At 40.4% G+C, this 19,587-nt stretch overlaps 2 protein-coding genes and 1 long non-coding RNA gene across 9 annotated transcripts; 1 reads left to right on the plus strand and 2 right to left on the minus strand.

The window, feature by feature from the left end:
* Positions 1-425: 425 nt before the first annotated feature.
* On the plus strand, positions 426-9,547 carry AP-1gamma (adaptor protein complex 1, gamma subunit). 7 transcript variants are annotated; one of them, XM_064682255.1, is made up of 16 exons: positions 826-952; positions 2,501-2,650; positions 2,793-2,854; positions 2,943-3,084; positions 3,178-3,366; positions 4,224-4,462; positions 4,525-4,601; positions 5,014-5,031; positions 5,509-5,765; positions 6,164-6,759; positions 6,818-6,956; positions 7,023-7,308; positions 7,378-7,812; positions 7,877-8,020; positions 8,087-8,194; positions 8,736-9,547. In XM_064682255.1, exons 2-16 carry the CDS (start codon positions 2,634-2,636, stop codon positions 8,841-8,843), a joined length of 2,817 nt encoding a protein of 938 aa, XP_064538325.1. In that variant the 5' UTR covers positions 826-952; positions 2,501-2,633; the 3' UTR covers positions 8,844-9,547. The 7 variants fall into 7 exon arrangements, with proteins under 7 accessions (XP_064538322.1, XP_064538323.1, XP_064538325.1 ...); XM_064682257.1 differs by having other exon boundaries at positions 832-952; positions 2,506-2,650; XM_064682256.1 differs by having other exon boundaries at positions 857-980; positions 2,506-2,650.
* LOC135428330 (uncharacterized) lies at positions 4,145-5,195 on the minus strand. Its single transcript, XR_010436242.1, has 2 exons — positions 4,907-5,195; positions 4,145-4,836 (listed from the first exon to the last, which is right to left on the minus strand). It is a non-coding gene; the product is annotated as an uncharacterized LOC135428330 (long non-coding RNA).
* A 1,486-nt stretch (positions 9,548-11,033) lies between the features above and the next one.
* LOC135428415 (uncharacterized) lies at positions 11,034-11,619 on the minus strand. The gene has a single exon (XM_064682386.1). It carries the CDS (start codon positions 11,577-11,579, stop codon positions 11,277-11,279), a length of 303 nt encoding a protein of 100 aa, XP_064538456.1. The 5' UTR covers positions 11,580-11,619; the 3' UTR covers positions 11,034-11,276.
* Between the last annotated feature and the right edge of the window lie 7,968 nt (positions 11,620-19,587).

The raw sequence follows: 19,587 nt of genomic DNA on the forward strand, positions 1-19,587 counted from the left end.
TGAGTGAACCATGTCCATGACTGCCATGCCACCAATGTGAGCGTCTAGTATGATAACTATATCTATGTGCCGCTAAATGCACACGCTCACCCCGTGGCGTTGGCCATAGGTGTGCTGCAGGCGTCGATGAATACTGAGGGATCAGAACTTGATGATTTCAGTCTTTTGCCAGAGTTTCAGTCGCGCGGGCTGCTCATTATTATTGTTTAATTTTTTTTATAAATTCGCGTCGCCCTCGTTGTCTGTTTTGGTTAACCACAACTAACTCTGATGATGACCTGACGATATATCCGTCTCGCAGTGAACACGTTATATCAATTGCTTACCAGCAGAATATGGTTACCCAAGTTGGTTTAAACTAAAGGCACACAAAGAGCGCATCGAGCAGTAGCAGTGCGGGTGTGTGTGTGTATGTGTGGTGCGGGGATTGGAATCGTAATTACCTATAAATGTACATTAGATAACACGTACGCATACTGCCTATGTGGAGCACCGTAACCGCTTATCATTATTCCAGTGTCAGTACCTGTGCGGAGTTTAGGTGTGTGTAAGAGTTTGTGTATTTAGTTAGTGTCCACTTGTGTATGCTAGTGGGACCAACGAGAAAGTTACGCAGCCATCATGTATCCGTACTATGAGCAGGATTGGAGTGTCTTGCCACCGGAAAACAATCGCAGGTGAGTTGCAAATTGCCAACGGCAAACGCTGAGTTTTTAATTCAAAAATGACGTTATGCGCGTATTCATCGTCTTGGTCAAGAGAACTATCGATTACGGCGGCCTGCGATAGCAGTGCTGCTAATGTCAAAACGAAATGTCAACCGCTTGCTCGCGCTCTCTCGCTCTCACTGCTGTTACAACTACTATTACTACTACTGTTGCGCTCATCATCAACATTCTACGAGCATTTTTGTCGCGTTGTTAAAATTTGCATTGGAAGTCGGAGGCGGCAGGTGGCTATAAAGCAAACGTTTATATATAGTGCGAGCAAAAGTTTAAACAAGAAAGAAAAGCGACTTGCTTTGTTTGTGGCAAACACACAATAGATTTATGTTTAGTTTTTCCTGTGGCCAAAAAGAAGCATACGCTTAACTCAGTGGGCGCTTGTGTGTGTGTGTGTGTGTGTTTGTGCCATGTATCTCTGCGTGTGTGTGATGTGTCTATGTGCTTGGGCTTTCCAATGAAAGTTCATTAATCGACAAGCGCAGAAAGTAATGCAATATTTTGCAATAATACGTGTTAGGTTACAGTAAGACTGCAGCCAGAAACACAAGCACAGACGTGTATTTCCTGTGATTTATAACATTTTTCTTTGCAACGCATGCAATGCACTCGATAAATGGCCCATTGTGGCATATCGATATCGAATATCGATATAAGCCAGCAATGACGGCAGCTGTTTTGGTTTTAGCCATAACTGGTGACTGTGACGGCCTTTAGGCAAAAGCTGAATCAGTTGTTAACGATTAATGTGGCAACTTAGATTGTTTATTATTCGTATTTGAAATAGTTTAAGGGAGAATGTAATTAGAATTTGTGTTCACATTCCAATTGGATTTAAATACGCCTCTTGCTGTTTGCTTGTCGCGCGTGTGTGTGAGTGTGTGTGCTACTGTCAGCTCAATGCGCGCTAATCGTCTATTCGGTTCGGCTCATGCTTTAAGTGCGGGTTTCGCATTATTCATACAACTGAATTAATCATTTCATTTTCATCAGCAGCAGCCGCAAATGGTATTGCATTTGTGTGAGCCTCCACCTTTTTGTCGTCTTAATTAACACCCTACACACCTAGCCTAGTTTTTTCAGTTTGTGCTGTGCTGTGCTGCGCTTCGTTGGCCAGCACTGGCAGCTACATAAATACATACATATGTATGTACAAACGAATGAAACTGATGCCAGTTAAAAGGTACTTCAATGTCCATGCATATGTACTATACATATGTATGTGTGTGCCTGTTGAGTAAGCGTAGAGCTTTTTGTTTGCATTGAGCGGCGACAGATCATGTGTACCTCTGTACATGTATATACGTATGCATATTTGTTTAAGCCTCGGCACACGCACACATGCACACGCATCATTTATGTACATAACGTTTTATAACAGCAGTAAGTTCATTACTGATATTGTTTGTGCACTGCGATTTGTGTTAATAATAATAAACACCAGCAACATCCAGTGATAGACAGAGAGCAAAAGTTCGATGTGCAGTGTTAACAGTTTTGCAAAGAGAGCGCAGCAAATATGTCTGGGAGAGTGCGAGTGAGACAGAGTGAGAGAGTGCGACAAGTGGAACAGTAACTGCAATTTAATAGCGGCCGGCTGTCAACGTTTTTGTTATTGTTGTTGTTGTTACTATTGTTATTCATGTGCTGTGCAGCGAGTGTTGCAAAATAAGCAAAACGCGACTTACGATTGAAAATTGTTTGTGTTGCCACCTCGCCGACGCAGCTGTAATAATAAAAGGAACAACAACAACAATAACTGAATGCAAACATAAAAGCATAGGCCGGCAAGTAGTAGAAGAAGAAGCAGACCAAGATAAACAACCATCAACAAAAAGCAGTTAGTCTGCGTGCCACAACCAAATTGCTTCAGAGCCGCAGAAGCAGAAGCAGCAGCCGCAACGCCTCGAAATGAATTCCGAGCATGGGTATGCAGCCTTATTACAATTACATATTATACATGCACATATATCTATATAAAAATATATGTATATATGCATACATTTGTGCACATTATACACTCCTGTCTGTCTAATCAGCCTGTTATTATTTCATTTTTTTGCTCAATAGATTCAATCCAGCCTTCAATATGGCCACCATACGTCAGGCATTCACAGAGGCTGTCGAAAGAGGTAAGCCGCATCCCCAGCAATTGTTTGGCCATCACCAAGTAACTGTCTCTGCCTTTTATTTTTCTTTTTCTACCTCGCCCACATGCAGTCAGAATGCCGACGCCCACACGATTGCGTGATCTTATACGACAGATACGCGCCGCCCGCACCGCAGCCGAGGAGCGCGCCGTGGTTAACAAAGAGTGCGCCTACATACGCAGCACATTCCGAGAGGAGGACTCCGTCTGGCGGTGAGTGGGCAGTAAATTGCATTAATAGTATTTTCAACAATTTTAACCCGTTTTCTTTCACACTCTTCCCGCTCTCTGCTCGCTCGCCTGCAGCTGTCGCAACATTGCCAAGCTGCTGTATATACACATGCTCGGCTATCCGGCGCACTTTGGACAGCTCGAGTGCCTCAAACTGACGGCCAGCACACGCTTTACAGATAAACGAATTGGCTATCTGGGTGCCATGCTGCTGCTGGATGAGCGTCAAGATGTTCATTTGCTTATTACGAATTGTTTGAAAAAGTAAGTGCTTCATACGAAGAGGACAGCCCCGAGCAGATGCTTAGAATATTCTGCCCCAGCTTACAATTAGTATTATAATATAAATATTAGTATTAGCTAATGTATCATACGATTATCCCTGGCAAGCTCAACTTATAAATAGGCCAAGCAAGAGGCTAAAAAGCACCTGTTATTGTTAGGCAGCAAATATTACAACTGCTGCGTAGATTGGAAAATTCTCGACGAGAGATAAAATGACCTTTAAAAGGAAGGTCGTACATCTCTTATGCCCATTCGCTGCACGTGCAACTCTAGTGTATTGCTTCTAGGTGATTCCCCTTCTGGAAATGATAATAATTCTAAATATATACAATAATACGTGAAGCTTTGACCTCGCCAAGCTTTGGCGTCCATTTAAACCCTACATGACCTAAAACTAGTAAAAAAAAAAAATTTTTACGCAGCAGCGAAACTTTTTAACAATTCATTGTGAGACAGTAATTATTTATTATGCACGACTACATCTTCTTTTAAACCTGTCAAATTTATTTTCTAATCTGTTCAAATTGTTATAAAGGTGAGAATCAAGGCTCAAAGCAAGACCTAGGTTCATAGCTGTGCAAAACCAAATTCACGGAACAAACCTTAAGGCTAAGGCGATTCGTAGAACGTTTCAATTTGGTTATTTGCGTTAAAAATAGTATTTATGAATTGTAGAGAAAAAACTTGCTTGTTAAATTATTATTCTGATCGAACTAAACTTCTAAAAAAGCGTAGCTCCAATTAAAACAAATTAGACTTAAACTATTCATTCATTTAATTATTTATTAGCACGCTCAACTATATAATAACGTTATTTGTATTTATACTTTTTCCAGCGACTTGAACAGCTCGACGCAGTTTGTGGTTGGATTGGCGCTGTGCACCCTGGGCGCCATTGCGTCGCCGGAGATGGCACGTGATCTGGCTAGCGAGGTGGAGCGCCTTATGAAATCGCCCAACACGTACATCCGGAAAAAGGCGACACTGTGCGCATTTCGAGTCATACGCCGTGTGCCCGAACTGATGGAGATCTTTCTGCCGGCCACACGTTCGCTGCTCAGCGAAAAGAATCACGGTTAGATTGAAATGCTATACTTATCCAATCATATCTGTATTAACTATCATGTATTTTTCCAGGCATCCTCATTACCGGCGTAACGCTCATTACGGAAATGTGCGAGAACAGCTCGGATACGTTGATGCATTTCAAGAAGGTAAGTTACAGGCGGGCAGGCAAACAGGCAGACAGACAGGCTATCAGAACAGCCAATGGAAAGTGAATTTGTAGAGCTTCAACGGCTACCCAGGCCCAGGCTACGTTTTGCGTTTCGATTCCATTCCTCCCTCCATTTTAGTTATGTGGGCGGCCCGTATAATTGTGTATTGATATTGTGGTATTTCAATTAGATTTTTTTTTTTTTATTTTGCTGCCCTTTTGATTTGCGCCTTCTGCTAAATAAATTGTTATTATTAAAGTTTCCATTGTTATCGCTGTTGTTTATATCGCTTTGCCACGTACTATTTTTAACACCCAACGACATTTTGTAATTACAAATTAACGCTTGTTTGTTTTTGATCGAATACCGCGCAAACACAAAATGAAATTTGTTGTTATTTGCTTGCCAGGATAGCGGAAATCGAGAGGTATGAATTGCTGTTTGTGCTTTAAACTAAACTCTATATACCTGTTGATAGATATTCTTGTTGTTGTACTTATTGTTATTATCGTTCTTTTGTGATCTGTTCTACACATTGTTGATAGTTTAGTTTTGATCTATTTTCCTTCAAAACCGAAAACACAAAAGCAATATTCTCTAAAAGTGTGCCTACTTCTCGTAGAGCTCTTATTGTTGTGTCAGTCTGAAGGACTGGCACATGTTTTCTATATATTTAAGTTTGGTTTTTGTAATTAGTTAACATATTTAATGCACTTTCCATTCACCTACTTTCGCTCTCTCCCGCACACGCACAAAAGCAATGCACAAGCTAGCGCTGACTCGCTTTGGCTCACACACAAATACAAACACACATTAGATTGCTACCTTCTCTCTCTTTCTTACTCATGCAAATGTGCTGCTAGTGTCTGACTTTAACGCTATTTCTCTCTCTTTCTCATCACAGATCGTGCCGAATCTGGTGCGCATTTTGAAGAGCCTTATTTTGGGCGGCTATTCGCCCGAACACGATGTCAGCGGCGTCAGTGATCCGTTCCTGCAGGTGAAAATCCTGCGCCTATTGCGCATACTCGGCCATAATGATCCGGATGCCTCGGAGGCCATGAACGATATATTGGCGCAGGTGGCAACCAACACGGAGACCAGCAAGAATGTCGGCAACACCATTCTCTATGAGACGGTGCTATCCATTATGGATATACGGTAATTGCAACGCGTTTCCAAACAGTTCACAGCTAAAAGAACTCGATTTTAAGATAGAATCAATTTTGTATATATTTTATAAACATTTAGAATACAGGGAACTTTAACATTAGGCTTCGTTCAATTCATATTTTTGCTGACAAACAATAATCAGAGGTCGTTAATACTTAAATTAAAATCAAGATAAATTCAGTATACCTCATGTTAGCATTCAACGTCTTTGTTAACTATCTAGTATCATGAGCGATAGCATTTAAATAAACATGAGGATTAGGAATAGCATGATAGCAACTGAATCGCTTTAGCTTTAGTAAATCAACTCCCAACTTTAGGACTCATCAAGTACAAAGTAAACCTTATTTCTAAATTTATGATATACAATCCTTCTTGGCTTGCAGTTCGGAAGGCGGCCTGCGCGTCTTGGCTGTGAACATTCTGGGACGTTTCCTACTCAACTCGGACAAGAATATACGGTATGTGGCGTTGAATACGCTGCTGCGAACGGTGCACGCGGACACGTCGGCGGTGCAGCGGCATCGCACAACCATATTGGAGTGCCTCAAGGATCCGGATGTATCGATACGGCGACGAGCGATGGAGCTATCGTTTGCGCTGATCAATGCACAAAATATACGTACAATGACCAAGGAGCTGTTGCTGTTCCTCGAGAAGGCCGATGCCGAGTTCAAGGCGCAGTGCAGCTCGGGCATGATTCTCGCCGCCGAACGCTATTCGCCCAATTCACGCTGGCATCTGGATACGCAACTGAGCGTTTTGATAGCTGCTGGCAATTATGTACGCGACGATGTGGTGTCTTCCACCATACAGCTGGTGTCCAGCAGTCCCGTGCCAGAGCAAACATATATCACGAATCGGTTCTGGGAATCGCTTCAGGTGTCCAATCACTGTGAGGACAAGCAGCCGCTGCTCCAGGTTGCCGTCTGGGCCATAGGCGAGTACGGTGATCTGTTCATGTATGGCGCTAACGAAGATGGTGAGTAGATTAAACACAATATCGATCGGGTAGAAATAATTTTACTTTACCTTGACAGAGTTTGAACGTCCCACGGAAAGCGATCTGATCGCTGTGTATCATAAGTTTTTAACCTCTGCTCAAGTGTCGACCACAAGCAAGCAATATGCGCTCGTCTCCCTGGCCAAGTTGAGCACGCGCCTGCAACAATGCGTGGAGTAAGTATCTAATTCCCAAGGCCCATCGACTGGCCATCGGCTAATAATAATCTTGTTCGATTGCAGAGAAATCCAGGCATTGATTACCTCGTTTGGCAGCCATCTGAATGTGGATCTGCAGCAGCGGGGCGTAGAGTTTACGCAGCTCTTTGGCAGCTATAAGCACCTGCGTCCGCCGCTACTGGAAAAGATGCCCGCCATGCAGATTAGTCGCATTAGTTCGCAAAATGGCGAAAGCGGCGGCTCGTTCGATGACAACAGTCCGGATGTCATCGAGAATGGCGTCGAGATTGGCGGCAGCAGTACGCATCCTTTAATCGAAAGCAATATGAATACAATGGGTGACAATACGGTAAGTTACCAGACAATATACACGATCCTGCATCAAAATAAACCTATATATATTTATATAATATTGTAGAATATCCTATTGGACTTATTGGGTAGCACGGATTTGTCGGCGGGTGCCAGCGACTTGGCCATGGCCACAGATTTATCAAATGCGGTGCATAAAAAGAACACACGCAACGCAAACAACGATGCGACAGTGTCCAACAATCAGGATCTGCTTGATTTACTCGACTTGGACATGTCGGCGCCAACCACAACGCCCGTCATGGGCATCAATATGGCTGCCGATCCTAGCAGTGCCGCCAACATGAACAATATGCTCGGTGGCCTCGATCTGAGCGGCTTTGGTGGTGCCATCGACGCTATGCCCAACAGCATACCCACGAATGGCAATGATATGGCGAGCATGTTGGGTCGGCTAAACGTTGCCGGTGGCAGCGATGTCAACAGCAGCAGCCTGCTGGGTGAACTGAATCCCACGGCGGCATCCAACAATGTGACAGTGGTATATAATTGCATAAATTACCCCAACACTTCGCATGTTAATCTAAACATTTCTTGGATTGCAGCCTCCACAGGGCCCCAAGCTAACGGCCCTGGACAAGAACGGACTGCTAGTGCAGCTGGTGCCGGTGCCGGGCAGTGACTGCATGAAGATCTTTATGACAACCACAAATAGCTCAGACAATACATTGGAGCAGTATGTGCTGCAGGTGTGTAGCCTTATTGATTTACTGTTCATGAGATTGTTACTTATTTGTTCTACGTGTTTCAAACAGGCGGCGGTGCAGAAGAGTTTTAAACTGCAAATGCTGACGCCGTCGGGCTCTGTGCTGCCTCCAGGTGGCGTCATCACGCAGGAAATGCGCGTTGTGGCTACGTCCAATGTAAGTAGCTCAATAGGGCGTCGTGCTCCCAACCCTAGAATTTGACAAGGACATCTTGGGGTTTCTTAACAGGATTTGGATATTCTTTTTAGTTTAGATATACAGTTGACTGTCTTATAGCTGGTATTGCTTTGACTCTATCTCTCAGTTTCTCCTCTCCATTTTTCTCGCACAAAAACAAATTTTTGTACTGCATAAGAATCCCGAAGAAAGGCGACAAAGAGAACACAATGAAATTGGCTTTGAGCAAATGAAATACGAACGTACATTTGGGACATTCAGAGCAATCTTGACTAGAGCTCAGCTTCACGAGTTAATATGCAAATCTTTATTTTGTTTTCCAACATATATTGATCAAACTTAGCCTTAACGAGGTTTACTATGCCCCATACATTATTATTATAACAGACTACTTAATATCCGACCCCATAAAAGTTTTGGGCAAAGTAATTGCGAGGCTGTAAGGGCATTATATCTCCTTTCTTTCTTCTTTTTTATATCTAATTAATCCTAATGCTCTGCTTCTTTCTCTGTTCCATAGGCTGTACTGCGCATGCGTCTGCGCATTCAATACACGCTCGATGGCCAGCAACTGGTGGAGCAGACGGAGGTTAGCGGCTTTCCGGATCAGCAGCCATCGAACGAATAAATGTGTTTAATAGCAAGCGTCTAAGCTTAAAGTCTAAAGACAACACACACACACACACACACATACCGAGCACAGCTAAATACAGAGGTTGCCACACGCATATACTGTAAAATAAATTAAAAAAACACCTACGAACACACACATACACACACCACAAACACACACATTCACTCATATTAAAAGAGACCCAGCTGAAAGTCCGTGTGCAGGAGAATGGAAGATGGGAGCATTGCACAGCGATGCCAGACTGTCGCAGCGAATGGTGGACATGTGTGCGCGTATCCAGTTGCTTTAAAACAAGAACTACAACTAAACCGCAAACCATAATTTATATATACATATATATATATATATATTTATATGTAAACCTATGCCCATATGATTTTTGTGAAAACATCTTTGCGTGTATGCAATTCTTGATTACTATTATTAATATTATTATTATGAATATGATTTGCCTTCATGTGTGTGTACATGTTTTTTGTGTAAAAGACAACATTCAGTTTTAATGTAAGACAATAAAGTCATTTAAAAGCGTCAAGCTACATTATATAGCCACTACACTAAATTGTAAATTGCAACAATTAACAATAGCAGGAAATTTATTTTGTTATACCATAACAAAACAACAAATCAAAAAAAAAAAACAAAAACTCAAAAACGCAACTAAAAATGTGACAAATTGTGTATAGCAAAAAACGCAGCGCATTTATTCAAGCTTAGCATTTGCCGATTAAAAACAGCAGTATATCGATAATGTCAATCGATCGTTACACACGTTCGTCTATCGATTGAGATTGCAGACATCGCAGTTATTATTATTATATATAAAAAACAAAAAACATAATTTGTTATACTTATGTATGTATGTAATATGTATTAAACAATTTTTTTTTTTTTTGATTAAAACGAATTAAGGCTTCAGACACGTGTGACTGGCAGCGTGCAGGCACAATTCCCAGGATTAGCCTGCACTCTGTGACGTCACATAATGGCCGGTGACACACGACACACACAAAACACACACACACACACATAGACACGAGCGCAGTGTTGGAAGCCGGCACATTAGCTCAGCACACCGTGTGGCCTACATTTCCACAACCAATCACAATCACTCGATAAATTGTTATTTCCTGTGCGCACGTACTTAAAAGCGATTCGACAGACAACTGCAACAGCAAATAAGAAACTGCAATAGCAGACAGCACTGTGGAAAACTAGATAATTATAATATACATATTAATAAATTTAACAAAATATATACCTAAAAACAAGAAACAAAAAACAACAACAACAACTATTTAGTAACTGGTAAAGATTAGTTTGCGGGTCAATGCGTATTATGTTTAATCTTTGGGGAGGGGGGTAATTAAAACAGAAAATCCAGATTTATGTACTATTATTATGTATGTATAATTAAACAACAATTATAAATATGTCTCGCAGCAAGAATGAGTAACACTAAAACAGCAACAACAACTAATAATAATAATAATAATAATATAAAAGCAGCATTAACATATTGTACAATATCGTATAAATATATATATATATTTTTTTTTGTATTCATTCAAAACTTTGAGCTGAAATAAACACCGAAATTTTGTTTCATCCGAAGACAGTTGCACTTTTGCACTTTGCACTTTGCGATCAAGTTTTTTTCTTTCAACAATTCTGCAATCAATTCTAACAAAATTTCTAAACTTGTTTGCTGCAGAAACTCACGAGCTATACATATTTATGATATGCATACATTTCAATGAACATATGTAAAATTTGTCAAAAAATTACCGAAAATCCAAGTGAACGTGTCTTACAACTCTTGAAAAATTATCAAAATTTCTATAAGCCGGCATTTGGGCCAAAGAAAAGCATAAGAAATGCCGCATTCGCGTGCCCTAAATAGTATGCTATACTAACCGGATAATGACAACAAGACCGCCCGCCTCCCCATTTGCTGCTGCGGCTCGAAAATGTTGCATAAACTGAACTGGTTTATAGATACCCATACCAGGCTCTCAAGGAGGAGCTGTGCCATAACTGGGCGGGACCCAGCTAATTATCCGAAAGTATAGCCGACTTATGCGAATGTTAAATGTTCTCATGCAGATTAGGTCAGTGTTGCGTAACAGTAAGTATATATCTTCGTATAACTGGAAATTGTCCAAGTGTTGTTAAAGATTGGTGTTTATTTAACGCTTTTTATTTACTCTTCAATGTAACACATAATTTTTTTTTTTGTTTTTTTTTTCATTTTCAGCTCGTGTTTTCCAGGAAATTAAAGATCCATCGCTTGGAGAAAAGTTCTTTTCATAAATTTCAATAACATATGTATGCCATATGGGGCACAATTGCATAACAAATATAAACGAAAAACTATTTGGGTACAGCCTAAATCGAACTAAATAACAATTCCTTTTCAAATTCGAACTATGAGCCATTGGGACCATCGACTCCGTCGCCCTTCGGCTGCTTGCACACATCGCACAGCTTCTCCTCGGGCTTCAGATTCCATAGCAATGCTGCACAGAACTTGGCACAGTCCATTTTGCCCGTGCCATCGGTATCCACGGCGTCGATCATGCGCTGCACATCCTCCTCGCTGTTCTCATAGCCAAAAACACGCATCATTCCGCGCAGCTCGCTGGCGGTCAGGAGTCCACTTCCGTCCACGTCCAATATGGCAAATGTATTGCACATTTCCGCCTTCTTGGCTTTGCTCAACTTGTCCATTGGTAGGTCGTTGTTCTTGTTGTTGTTTTTTTTCCTTTTTCCTTTTTCCTTTTTTTTTTTTGTATATTTTCTTTTATTTTTAATCAAATGATCTCTCACGAAAAACAAAATTTTATATAAATTACCGAAAAATAGATATATATATATATTTATTATTTTTACTGTTGTGTCTGTTGTCGATCTGTTCCGTTTGTAAGAAATATATTGACTGGCCCAGTTACCTAGACTTCGGCCTGCGAGGCTACGCGTACCTCCATGCCTACTGGGTTGCTCTACGATATAGTATTACATTTATTTTTATACCCTGAACCCATTGAAAATGGGTAAAACAGGTATTATGTATTTGTGCAAATGTATGTAACAGGCATAAGGAAGCATCTCCGACCCCATAAAGTATATATATTCTTGATCAGCATCAATAGCCGAGTCGATCTAGCCAAGTCCGTCTGTCCGTCCGTCTGTCCGTCCTTCCGTATGTATGAACGCAAGGATATCAGAACCTATAAGAGCTAGTCACTTGAAATTTTAGCTGTAGGTTCTCCTAGTTATCGATATCGAAATTCTGTTTCTTGAGCAATTGTCACCAAACTTGACATTTAGCTTCTAGAATAGTATATACATATATATCAAGTATCTTTCATTTGATCGATTTTTATCGATTACTTGGAAACGGGACAAGTTATCGAATATCGGAAACAAACTCGATCTGTGCGGGCATTAGGAGGACCTACAGCTAAAATTTCAAGTCTCTAGCTCTTATAGGTTCTGATATCCTTGCGTTCATACATACGGACAGACGGACGGACAGACAGACGGACGGACGGACATAGCTAGATCGACTCGGCTATTGATGCTGATCAAGAATATATATACTTTATGGGGTCGGAGATGCTTCCTTCTGCCTGTTACATACATTTGCACAAATATTACCCATTTTTAATGGGTTCAGGGTATAAAAAAAAATTGTTTTTCTCAGATCATTTTGAGAAAAAAAAGAAGACTCGTTTTAAGTTAAGGTTCTGCTGTTCATGGTTGATAAAGCGGTTCGGTTCGTAACCTGAACTAATTATTGTCCATAATAAAAAGACAGTCTTGTGCAAAGTTTCGTGACAAGAGCTCTTAGACTGAGATCATGGTTTGAGGAAATACAAATTTACAGACGAACCTGGCTAGAACGACTCGGCTGATTCTGATTACCAATATATATTATTTATGGTGTGGGAGATATCTCCTTCTATGCGTCAAGCATTTGGTGATACAATTTAATACCATCTGCAATGGCATAACAAGGAGTACATATGTATACTGAATGCAGGCCGTTGAACTGTTAGTTAGAAAGTGCCTTATTTTTAAAAGTTGCCCTACTCTGCGATTCTCAAAAATTCAAGTAGGCTCTACAGATGTATGTATACCAAACGCAGACCACGTTTGGTTCCAGTTGCGCGGAAAATTCAAAAAGAAGGTTAGCCTTACTATTTGCTTCGATTATAACTCTTATGTTGACAATTTTCTTTTAGCGACTTATTTGTATAAAAGTCTGGTTCTATCATACTAATAGATGACAATCAAATATGTTTTGGGTAAGTGCCTACTTATATATATGTACATACATACATTTAGACAGAAATATCTTTTTATAAAACTGTTTATCCTGACTGTCTGACATATTGACTGACCGATTGGTGATCTACGCACACGCACACCAGCTAAGAAGCTAAAACTTTTACTGTAGTTACCTTATGTGATGACGGTGCACGTTAAGACGGGGTTTCGGGAAATTCCACCCGCATGTGCGGAAAAATCGCCAAAAACGTTTGTATGAAACTTTTTCATTTACCATTGTATGACAGATCTTTGAGAGAATTCATTTTAACCGTGCCACGAGCAAGGCCCGGGGTATACCCGCAATTATCCTATATAGAAATCGGTCAAAATTTCCCACTCCCACAACTTGCTTAAATCTCATCGGATTTTCACGAGGTTTAAGTCTTTCTTCATGGTTTGGCCTCTACATCAATTTGGCATCTAAATCTGGCAACATTATTTTTGATCAAAGTTCATCTTAAAATTGTACCCTCACATATCCTATATAGACATAGGTCAAAATTTCCCAACCCCCATAACTTGCTTAAATCTCATCGGATTTTCACGAGGTTTGGCTCTTTGTTCGTGGTTTGGGGTCTAGATCAATTTGGCATCTAAATCTGGAAACATATTTAACGGTCGAAACTCATGTAAAAATGATACCCTTAAATATCCTATATAAACATCGGTCAATACCGACCTCTCGGATCCACAAGGCTGTTGTCTGCTGGTTCCTTGTAAGAATCTAAATTTGTGTCTTTGCTAGAGCGATTAAGACCTGGATAGGGTTCATCTGCTAGTGTATTAATTTAAGCCGTGAATTAGATCGGATTTTTTTAGTTTAAATATAAATACGTGAACCTATGGAAAATGGGTAAAAAGGCAACATTTCTGACTATGTAAATTAATAAAATAAAGAATCATTTGAATAATAATAATTAATATATTAAAACTGGGCTATTATTGGATAAAATATAAGGCATAGAGCTACAGAGTCCTATAAATTGCATTTTTTTTCCGGAACATTCATGTCCGCACATCTACATACATACATATGTATTAATGTATTTCATTCTTAAAACTAGTTGCTAATTAAATACAATTTTGATTTAAAAAGTAAGCAAGGAGTTTTATTATAGCTTCTCCTGCTATATTCAGCAAAAGCTGCTAAATTGAAAAGTGAAATGATAAATGATAAATGCGAGAAGCATTCGAAACATTTCACTGACAGAACCGTTCGAAGTACTTACCATAGATTAACTAACGTATACTTAATAAGCCGCCTGTCGAGCAACATCCGGATCCGCAGTGACGTGATTAGTCACAGTGATTCGATATTGTCAGCCGGGATGCAGTGATATACGAGCGTGCTATTCAAAAGAACAGAGAGAGAAAGAGAGAGAGAGAGAGAAGGAATCAGTCACATTTGGGGCTCAAGTGTGGCTGTGACTGGGAGCTGCCGCTGGCAAATGCTTGAGAAGATTAACAATGACACATGCCCTTAATATAGCAAAAGCCCAATCTGATTGTCTTTTAATAAGACAAGCCCGAAAAATCAAGTGTAACGCAAAGCGAATTAGATGAAATCTCTCAGATATAACAACAATGCGGCCCCGCATCAACATGTTACCGCCCGTCACAGCTGTCAATTGCAACGGCAGCAGCAGCAGCGGCAGCGGCAGCAGCAGCAAGCCAAGCTAGCAGAGTATCAGCTCATCGTCATCTCCATATCTGCACAGACAGCTGTGACGGGGCAAAACTTCTACAGCTCCTCGGCCTGCCAGCTGTCGTCGGCTAACGTCGTCGTCGTCGTCAGCTCTCGCGCCTACTCCGCGTAACCTTTGGTAAGGTTAAATGTGAGCACAGCGCCCGCGAATTGTGCCACGCCAAGAGCAGCAGCAGCAGCAGCAGCAGCAGCGGCAGCGGGAGCAACAGCATCAAGAGCAAGGCAAAAGGCAAGGCTTCATTGTGTAGCGCTCGTTGCCCGTTTCCTGCCCATTGTGTCTGTGTGTGTGCGCGTGTGTGTGTGTGTGTGTGAGCGAACGAGGCGAACTAAAGCGCCGACGCACTGGCACTTGCCTGTGCTGGTATTTTGGATTTGGATATGTTTTATCCTTTGCATCGAACCTAGCGCTGGCTTCGCAGCCTCGAACATGTTTGGCCTTGTCACGTGCAACCTAGCCAGCGACAGCTACGTGCTCTGTGTGCGTATTTGTGTGTGTGTGTGTGGCTGTGTTTGTTTGCGGCACAGCAACTGCTGGCTATAAACAGCATAAGCATCTCTATGTGCGCTATATACTTTATACACATACATACATATATATGTTTATATGTATAGATTTGTGTGGGTTTGTGCGTATGTATGTGTGTATCTATGGCAGCGCGGCTGTGTGTTGTATATCAATCGCCCTTTGGGCGGCTGCCTGACTGTGCCCCGACCGCCCAATGGCAACCCGCCTCCGCCGCCGCCGTCGCCCTAGCACTTCAGTCAGCCAAACACCTACTGCACTCCCACCACAGTCTCTGACAGCGCCGCTGGCGTTGAGAGCGGCAGCAAAAACAAAAACAGCACCAAAAAAAAAAAAACAAAAAAAAAGTAATTTTGTGCAACGATGCGACCCTTGGCCAAAAATTGTAATGAGAAACCTTTTATGGCACAAACACATGCTCGCTTTTTGTCTTCTTGTGCTTGTGCTTGTTCTTGCTCATCCGTTGCGGCTGCGGCTGCTGCTGCTTCTTCTTCTTCTTCTTCTGCTTCTCTTACTCACCTCCCCCACCTCTTCAGTTGTCTAGTGTTTCTAGTATTTCGCTTGTTTTGAGTTTTGTAGTCTAATTTTATTTTTTGATGTTGCTTTTCTGCAGCTTCTTCTCTTGTTGTTGTTTTTTTTTTGTTTTTTTTTTGTCTACTTAAAGTTAATAATTTGTGTTGTTATTGTAATACAATATGTTTGTAGGTACGCGCTATATGCTTTTCGGTTGAAGTTGAATTTTCATCTGTACTTTTCAATTTATTTATATTTTAAATATATATATATGTATATATAGTAATATCAGCTATGTTTGAACAAATGAGTAGAACATACAAAATCAACAAGAATGTAAACATAAATGAAATGAAGCTGTTCGGTTGCACTGTGCAGCATTTCTTCCTCTTCCCTTCCGTTATACTTTTTTGTTTTATATTTTGCTTTGTTTTGCTTTGGCAGGTGGCTGCTGGGCCAATAGAAGCTAGCGAAGCGGCAGCCAGCAGTATCTGGAGAGCGAGAGCCCGTGGGGCATGGAAAATCAAGCATCAGGCATCGAATTGCCCATAACATTGTAATTGCTTTTTGATAAATGAAGCACGCGCTGCACAGCTGACGGCAACAACAAGAACAAGAACAACAACAACAACAACAACAAGGAACAAGAGCAACTAGAACAAACAAGCAGCAGCAGCAGCAGAAGCAGCAGCAGCAAGCGGAAGCAGCGCCAGCAAATAAGAGTCAAATCTGAGGCTGTGTCGCATAAAACGACTCACTCAAGTGTTGCGCCCCAGAGCTGGGGCCACGCACTCGGCAAGACAATTTAAAATGTTGAAAAATGCTCAGCTAATTGGCAGTTGACAGCGTTGAGAGCATGGGAATGGGAATTGTATGAGCTTGCTGGGAACGGGGGCGGGTGCCGTTGCCGTTGCCGGGGGGGGGGGGGGGGGGGCCATATAAATTTAATTTGGTTTATAAAAAGTGCTTGAGAACGAGTAGAATGAAGAGAGACCCAGCTGAAAGCCAAGTGGCCAGCCAACCAACAAATGCCAGCCACCAAGTCCCACATGCGAGTGCGAGCGAGATAGCGAGTGGATGGTGGGTGGGTCGTGGGTGGGGGCAGGCAACCGCCGGGCTCGTTTGTAGGTGAAGTCAACCCCGTTAGCTAACTCCAAATGGAACTTGAGATAATGCAACTTGAGATTTGTCTTGTTTAGTGTGCGGGTGCCCCCGCTTGTTGGGGATAAGCCCCAACATGTTTTGTATTGAAATTCAAAACAAATCCTCAAGTGGAAAAATCTGTAACGATGTTGGGGCTTAGGTAACGGCAACTCAAGATAAAAAAGAAAAAGTGTTGCATTGTAAAACAAATCATGTAATTGCGTCGAGATATGAAGAGCTGCTCTTGAGGGGGGATGCCGCCAGAAGGCAGAAGGCAGGGCAGGGCATTATTTCTGTGCGCCCAAATGCTGTATATGTAGATAAGAGAACTTATAGCACACTTGGATAAATAGAGAAGATCATTTGGATGTCAGAAAACCAAAAGAAAACACAGATAAATCCATTAGGAATCTTTTAAAGACTATTAGCAGGCAATTAAAGCAATCTTGTCAAAACTTTGAGTTTACTATGAAAAAGACAAACTGACGCATTTGCTTCTCTGCCAAAGTTTTGGGTTAAATAAACAAGTTTGAAAAAAGCTAAAGTGGGCCAGAATTATTCATGCTCCGGCACAGTGAAGAAATTTATGGCAAACAATACCAAAAACAACAAGCAGCAAGCAGAAGAAGAAACCCCATACAAATACACAAAATGTAAATGTTGTAAATGTTGCAGCACAATAAGCGGGGCGGCGATGTCGGTGTCGAATCCCAGCTCCATAACTAGGTGGAACCCGGCGTGAAAGCAAGCCAATTGGATAAAGGACAACGCCTCGCCATCAACAAACGGTTGCGGTTCGGCGGAACGGAGCGGGGCAGGGCGGCGAGGCGAGGGGACGATACACACCCCCGACAAAAGCTGCTTCAATATGTTTTTTTTTTTTTATTTTTCGTCTTTTTTATCGTTGGCATATTTTGCGGCTCCCAATTTATATGGTAAGTGGTTATCCATTTTGTTTTTATCAACATCCAAAGCCTTACGCCGCACAAAAATCGATGGGTTAGTTGGGCTATGCATATATCTATATATATGTATATATATTCCCATGCCAACCCCAGCAAATAAAACCCAAAGAGCGCTGCAATAACAAATCAAACTATATTTACATAAACAAATCAAAATAATAGTTATACAAACAAAGTTTTCATAAACGACACACAGAAAAAAAAAGTGTAATAAAAAAAAGGTTAAACTTAAACTATTCACTAGAATAATTAAAATTGATGTTGATCAAATGTCCAATGTGGGCGATGATAGCAACAAATTGAGTCAGGAAATATATGCTTGTACTTTATATATATATATATATATAATTATGTATATTTATGTTAGTAATTTCGGTACGCACCGAATTTTGTATGCTCTTTTCCGGCTAATCAGTTGATTGAGATTTAAATATATATGTATATTGACAAGTTATAGCTAATCTATGTTTCAGACTCAACGAAAGTGTACTCCTTTTCTTCTTCTAGCTACGCCCATCCATATATGTATAGGTATGTTAGTATGGCTTATGTGTTAAATTCTATTGGTATCTAGGTTTTCTAGGTGTTTAGTCTCAATGCTGAACTCTATTGTAGTACCTATCTAAAGCTATGTTTAGTTGAGCTTTTACTTTTGGCAGACCAAGTGGTAATAACTGTGCTTTTAGTCAACAACAAAAAAAAAGTAATAGTACATATACTAAAACGAAGAACAACTGCAGGTTGGTCCGATTTTCAAAAGCAATCAGTTGCTAGCCTTGATCAAATACTACATCTATATATATATATATATATATGTATTTATAAATAGATCAGACAAACAGATATTTATATTAAACCAGTTGATTGTTTAGCCTCTTCTGCTCTTACTGGTGCTTAAACTAAGTATATAGGAAACTTTGACCTGGAAAAGAGCTAGATACGTTTAAGATTATAAATAAAAATAATAAATAAAATATATAAACAAATTCTCTTAAAGACGCTTAAATATTTACAGGCATTTTGCGTAGCGAAGCTTTTTTTGCTTTTTTGTTGATTTTTTTTGTTGTTTTTGTTGTTGACATGCTCAAGTACTTAATTCATTTTCATTATAATATATGTAGTTTAGGTTTTGCTTTTAATTTGTAATGCATTTTAGCTAGATATACACATAAAAAAATTTTGAAAAATATTCCATTTTGATTTTAGTTTAATTTTAGCTTTGTTATGATTTTATTTTAAGTGTTTTTTTTTGTTTTCATATATTATATAGACGACGAATTGAAAACGGCATGCGATCTTTAAGTTTTTTTTATTTTCTTTTTTTTTTTTTTTGAAATATTTGTTTTCTTCATTTTAGTTTTGAAAAAGCGACGCGACGAGAAAAAAATTGTATGTTGCATAAAAATTTGTAGCAATTTGTTGCATTTAGTTTGGTGTATTTAGTTGGTTGGCCGAGGCCCCTAGATTATGTCTAAATACGCGTATGTATATAGCATATGCAATATGTATATGTATGTATATATATAACTATGATATATGTATGTATATAGTGTA

Source organism: Drosophila montana, unplaced genomic scaffold, assembly GCF_035044405.1.
Source record: "Drosophila montana isolate Dmon_TW-CO22-7 unplaced genomic scaffold, ASM3504440v1 contig_2481_1, whole genome shotgun sequence".
Classification (NCBI taxonomy): Eukaryota; Metazoa; Arthropoda; class Insecta; order Diptera; family Drosophilidae; genus Drosophila; species Drosophila montana.

Coding starts and splice junctions, on each gene's coding strand:
- LOC135428415 (XM_064682386.1), bottom strand. CDS start 11,579: ATGGACAAGTTGAGCAAAGCCAAGAAGGCGGAAATGTGCAATACATTT.
- AP-1gamma (XM_064682252.1), top strand. CDS start 622: ATGTATCCGTACTATGAGCAGGATTGGAGTGTCTTGCCACCGGAAAAC. Junction 2,855..2,942: donor CACAGAGGCTGTCGAAAGAG/GTAAGCCGCATC, acceptor GCCCACATGCAG/TCAGAATGCCGACGCCCACA. Junction 3,085..3,177: donor GAGGAGGACTCCGTCTGGCG/GTGAGTGGGCAG, acceptor GCTCGCCTGCAG/CTGTCGCAACATTGCCAAGC.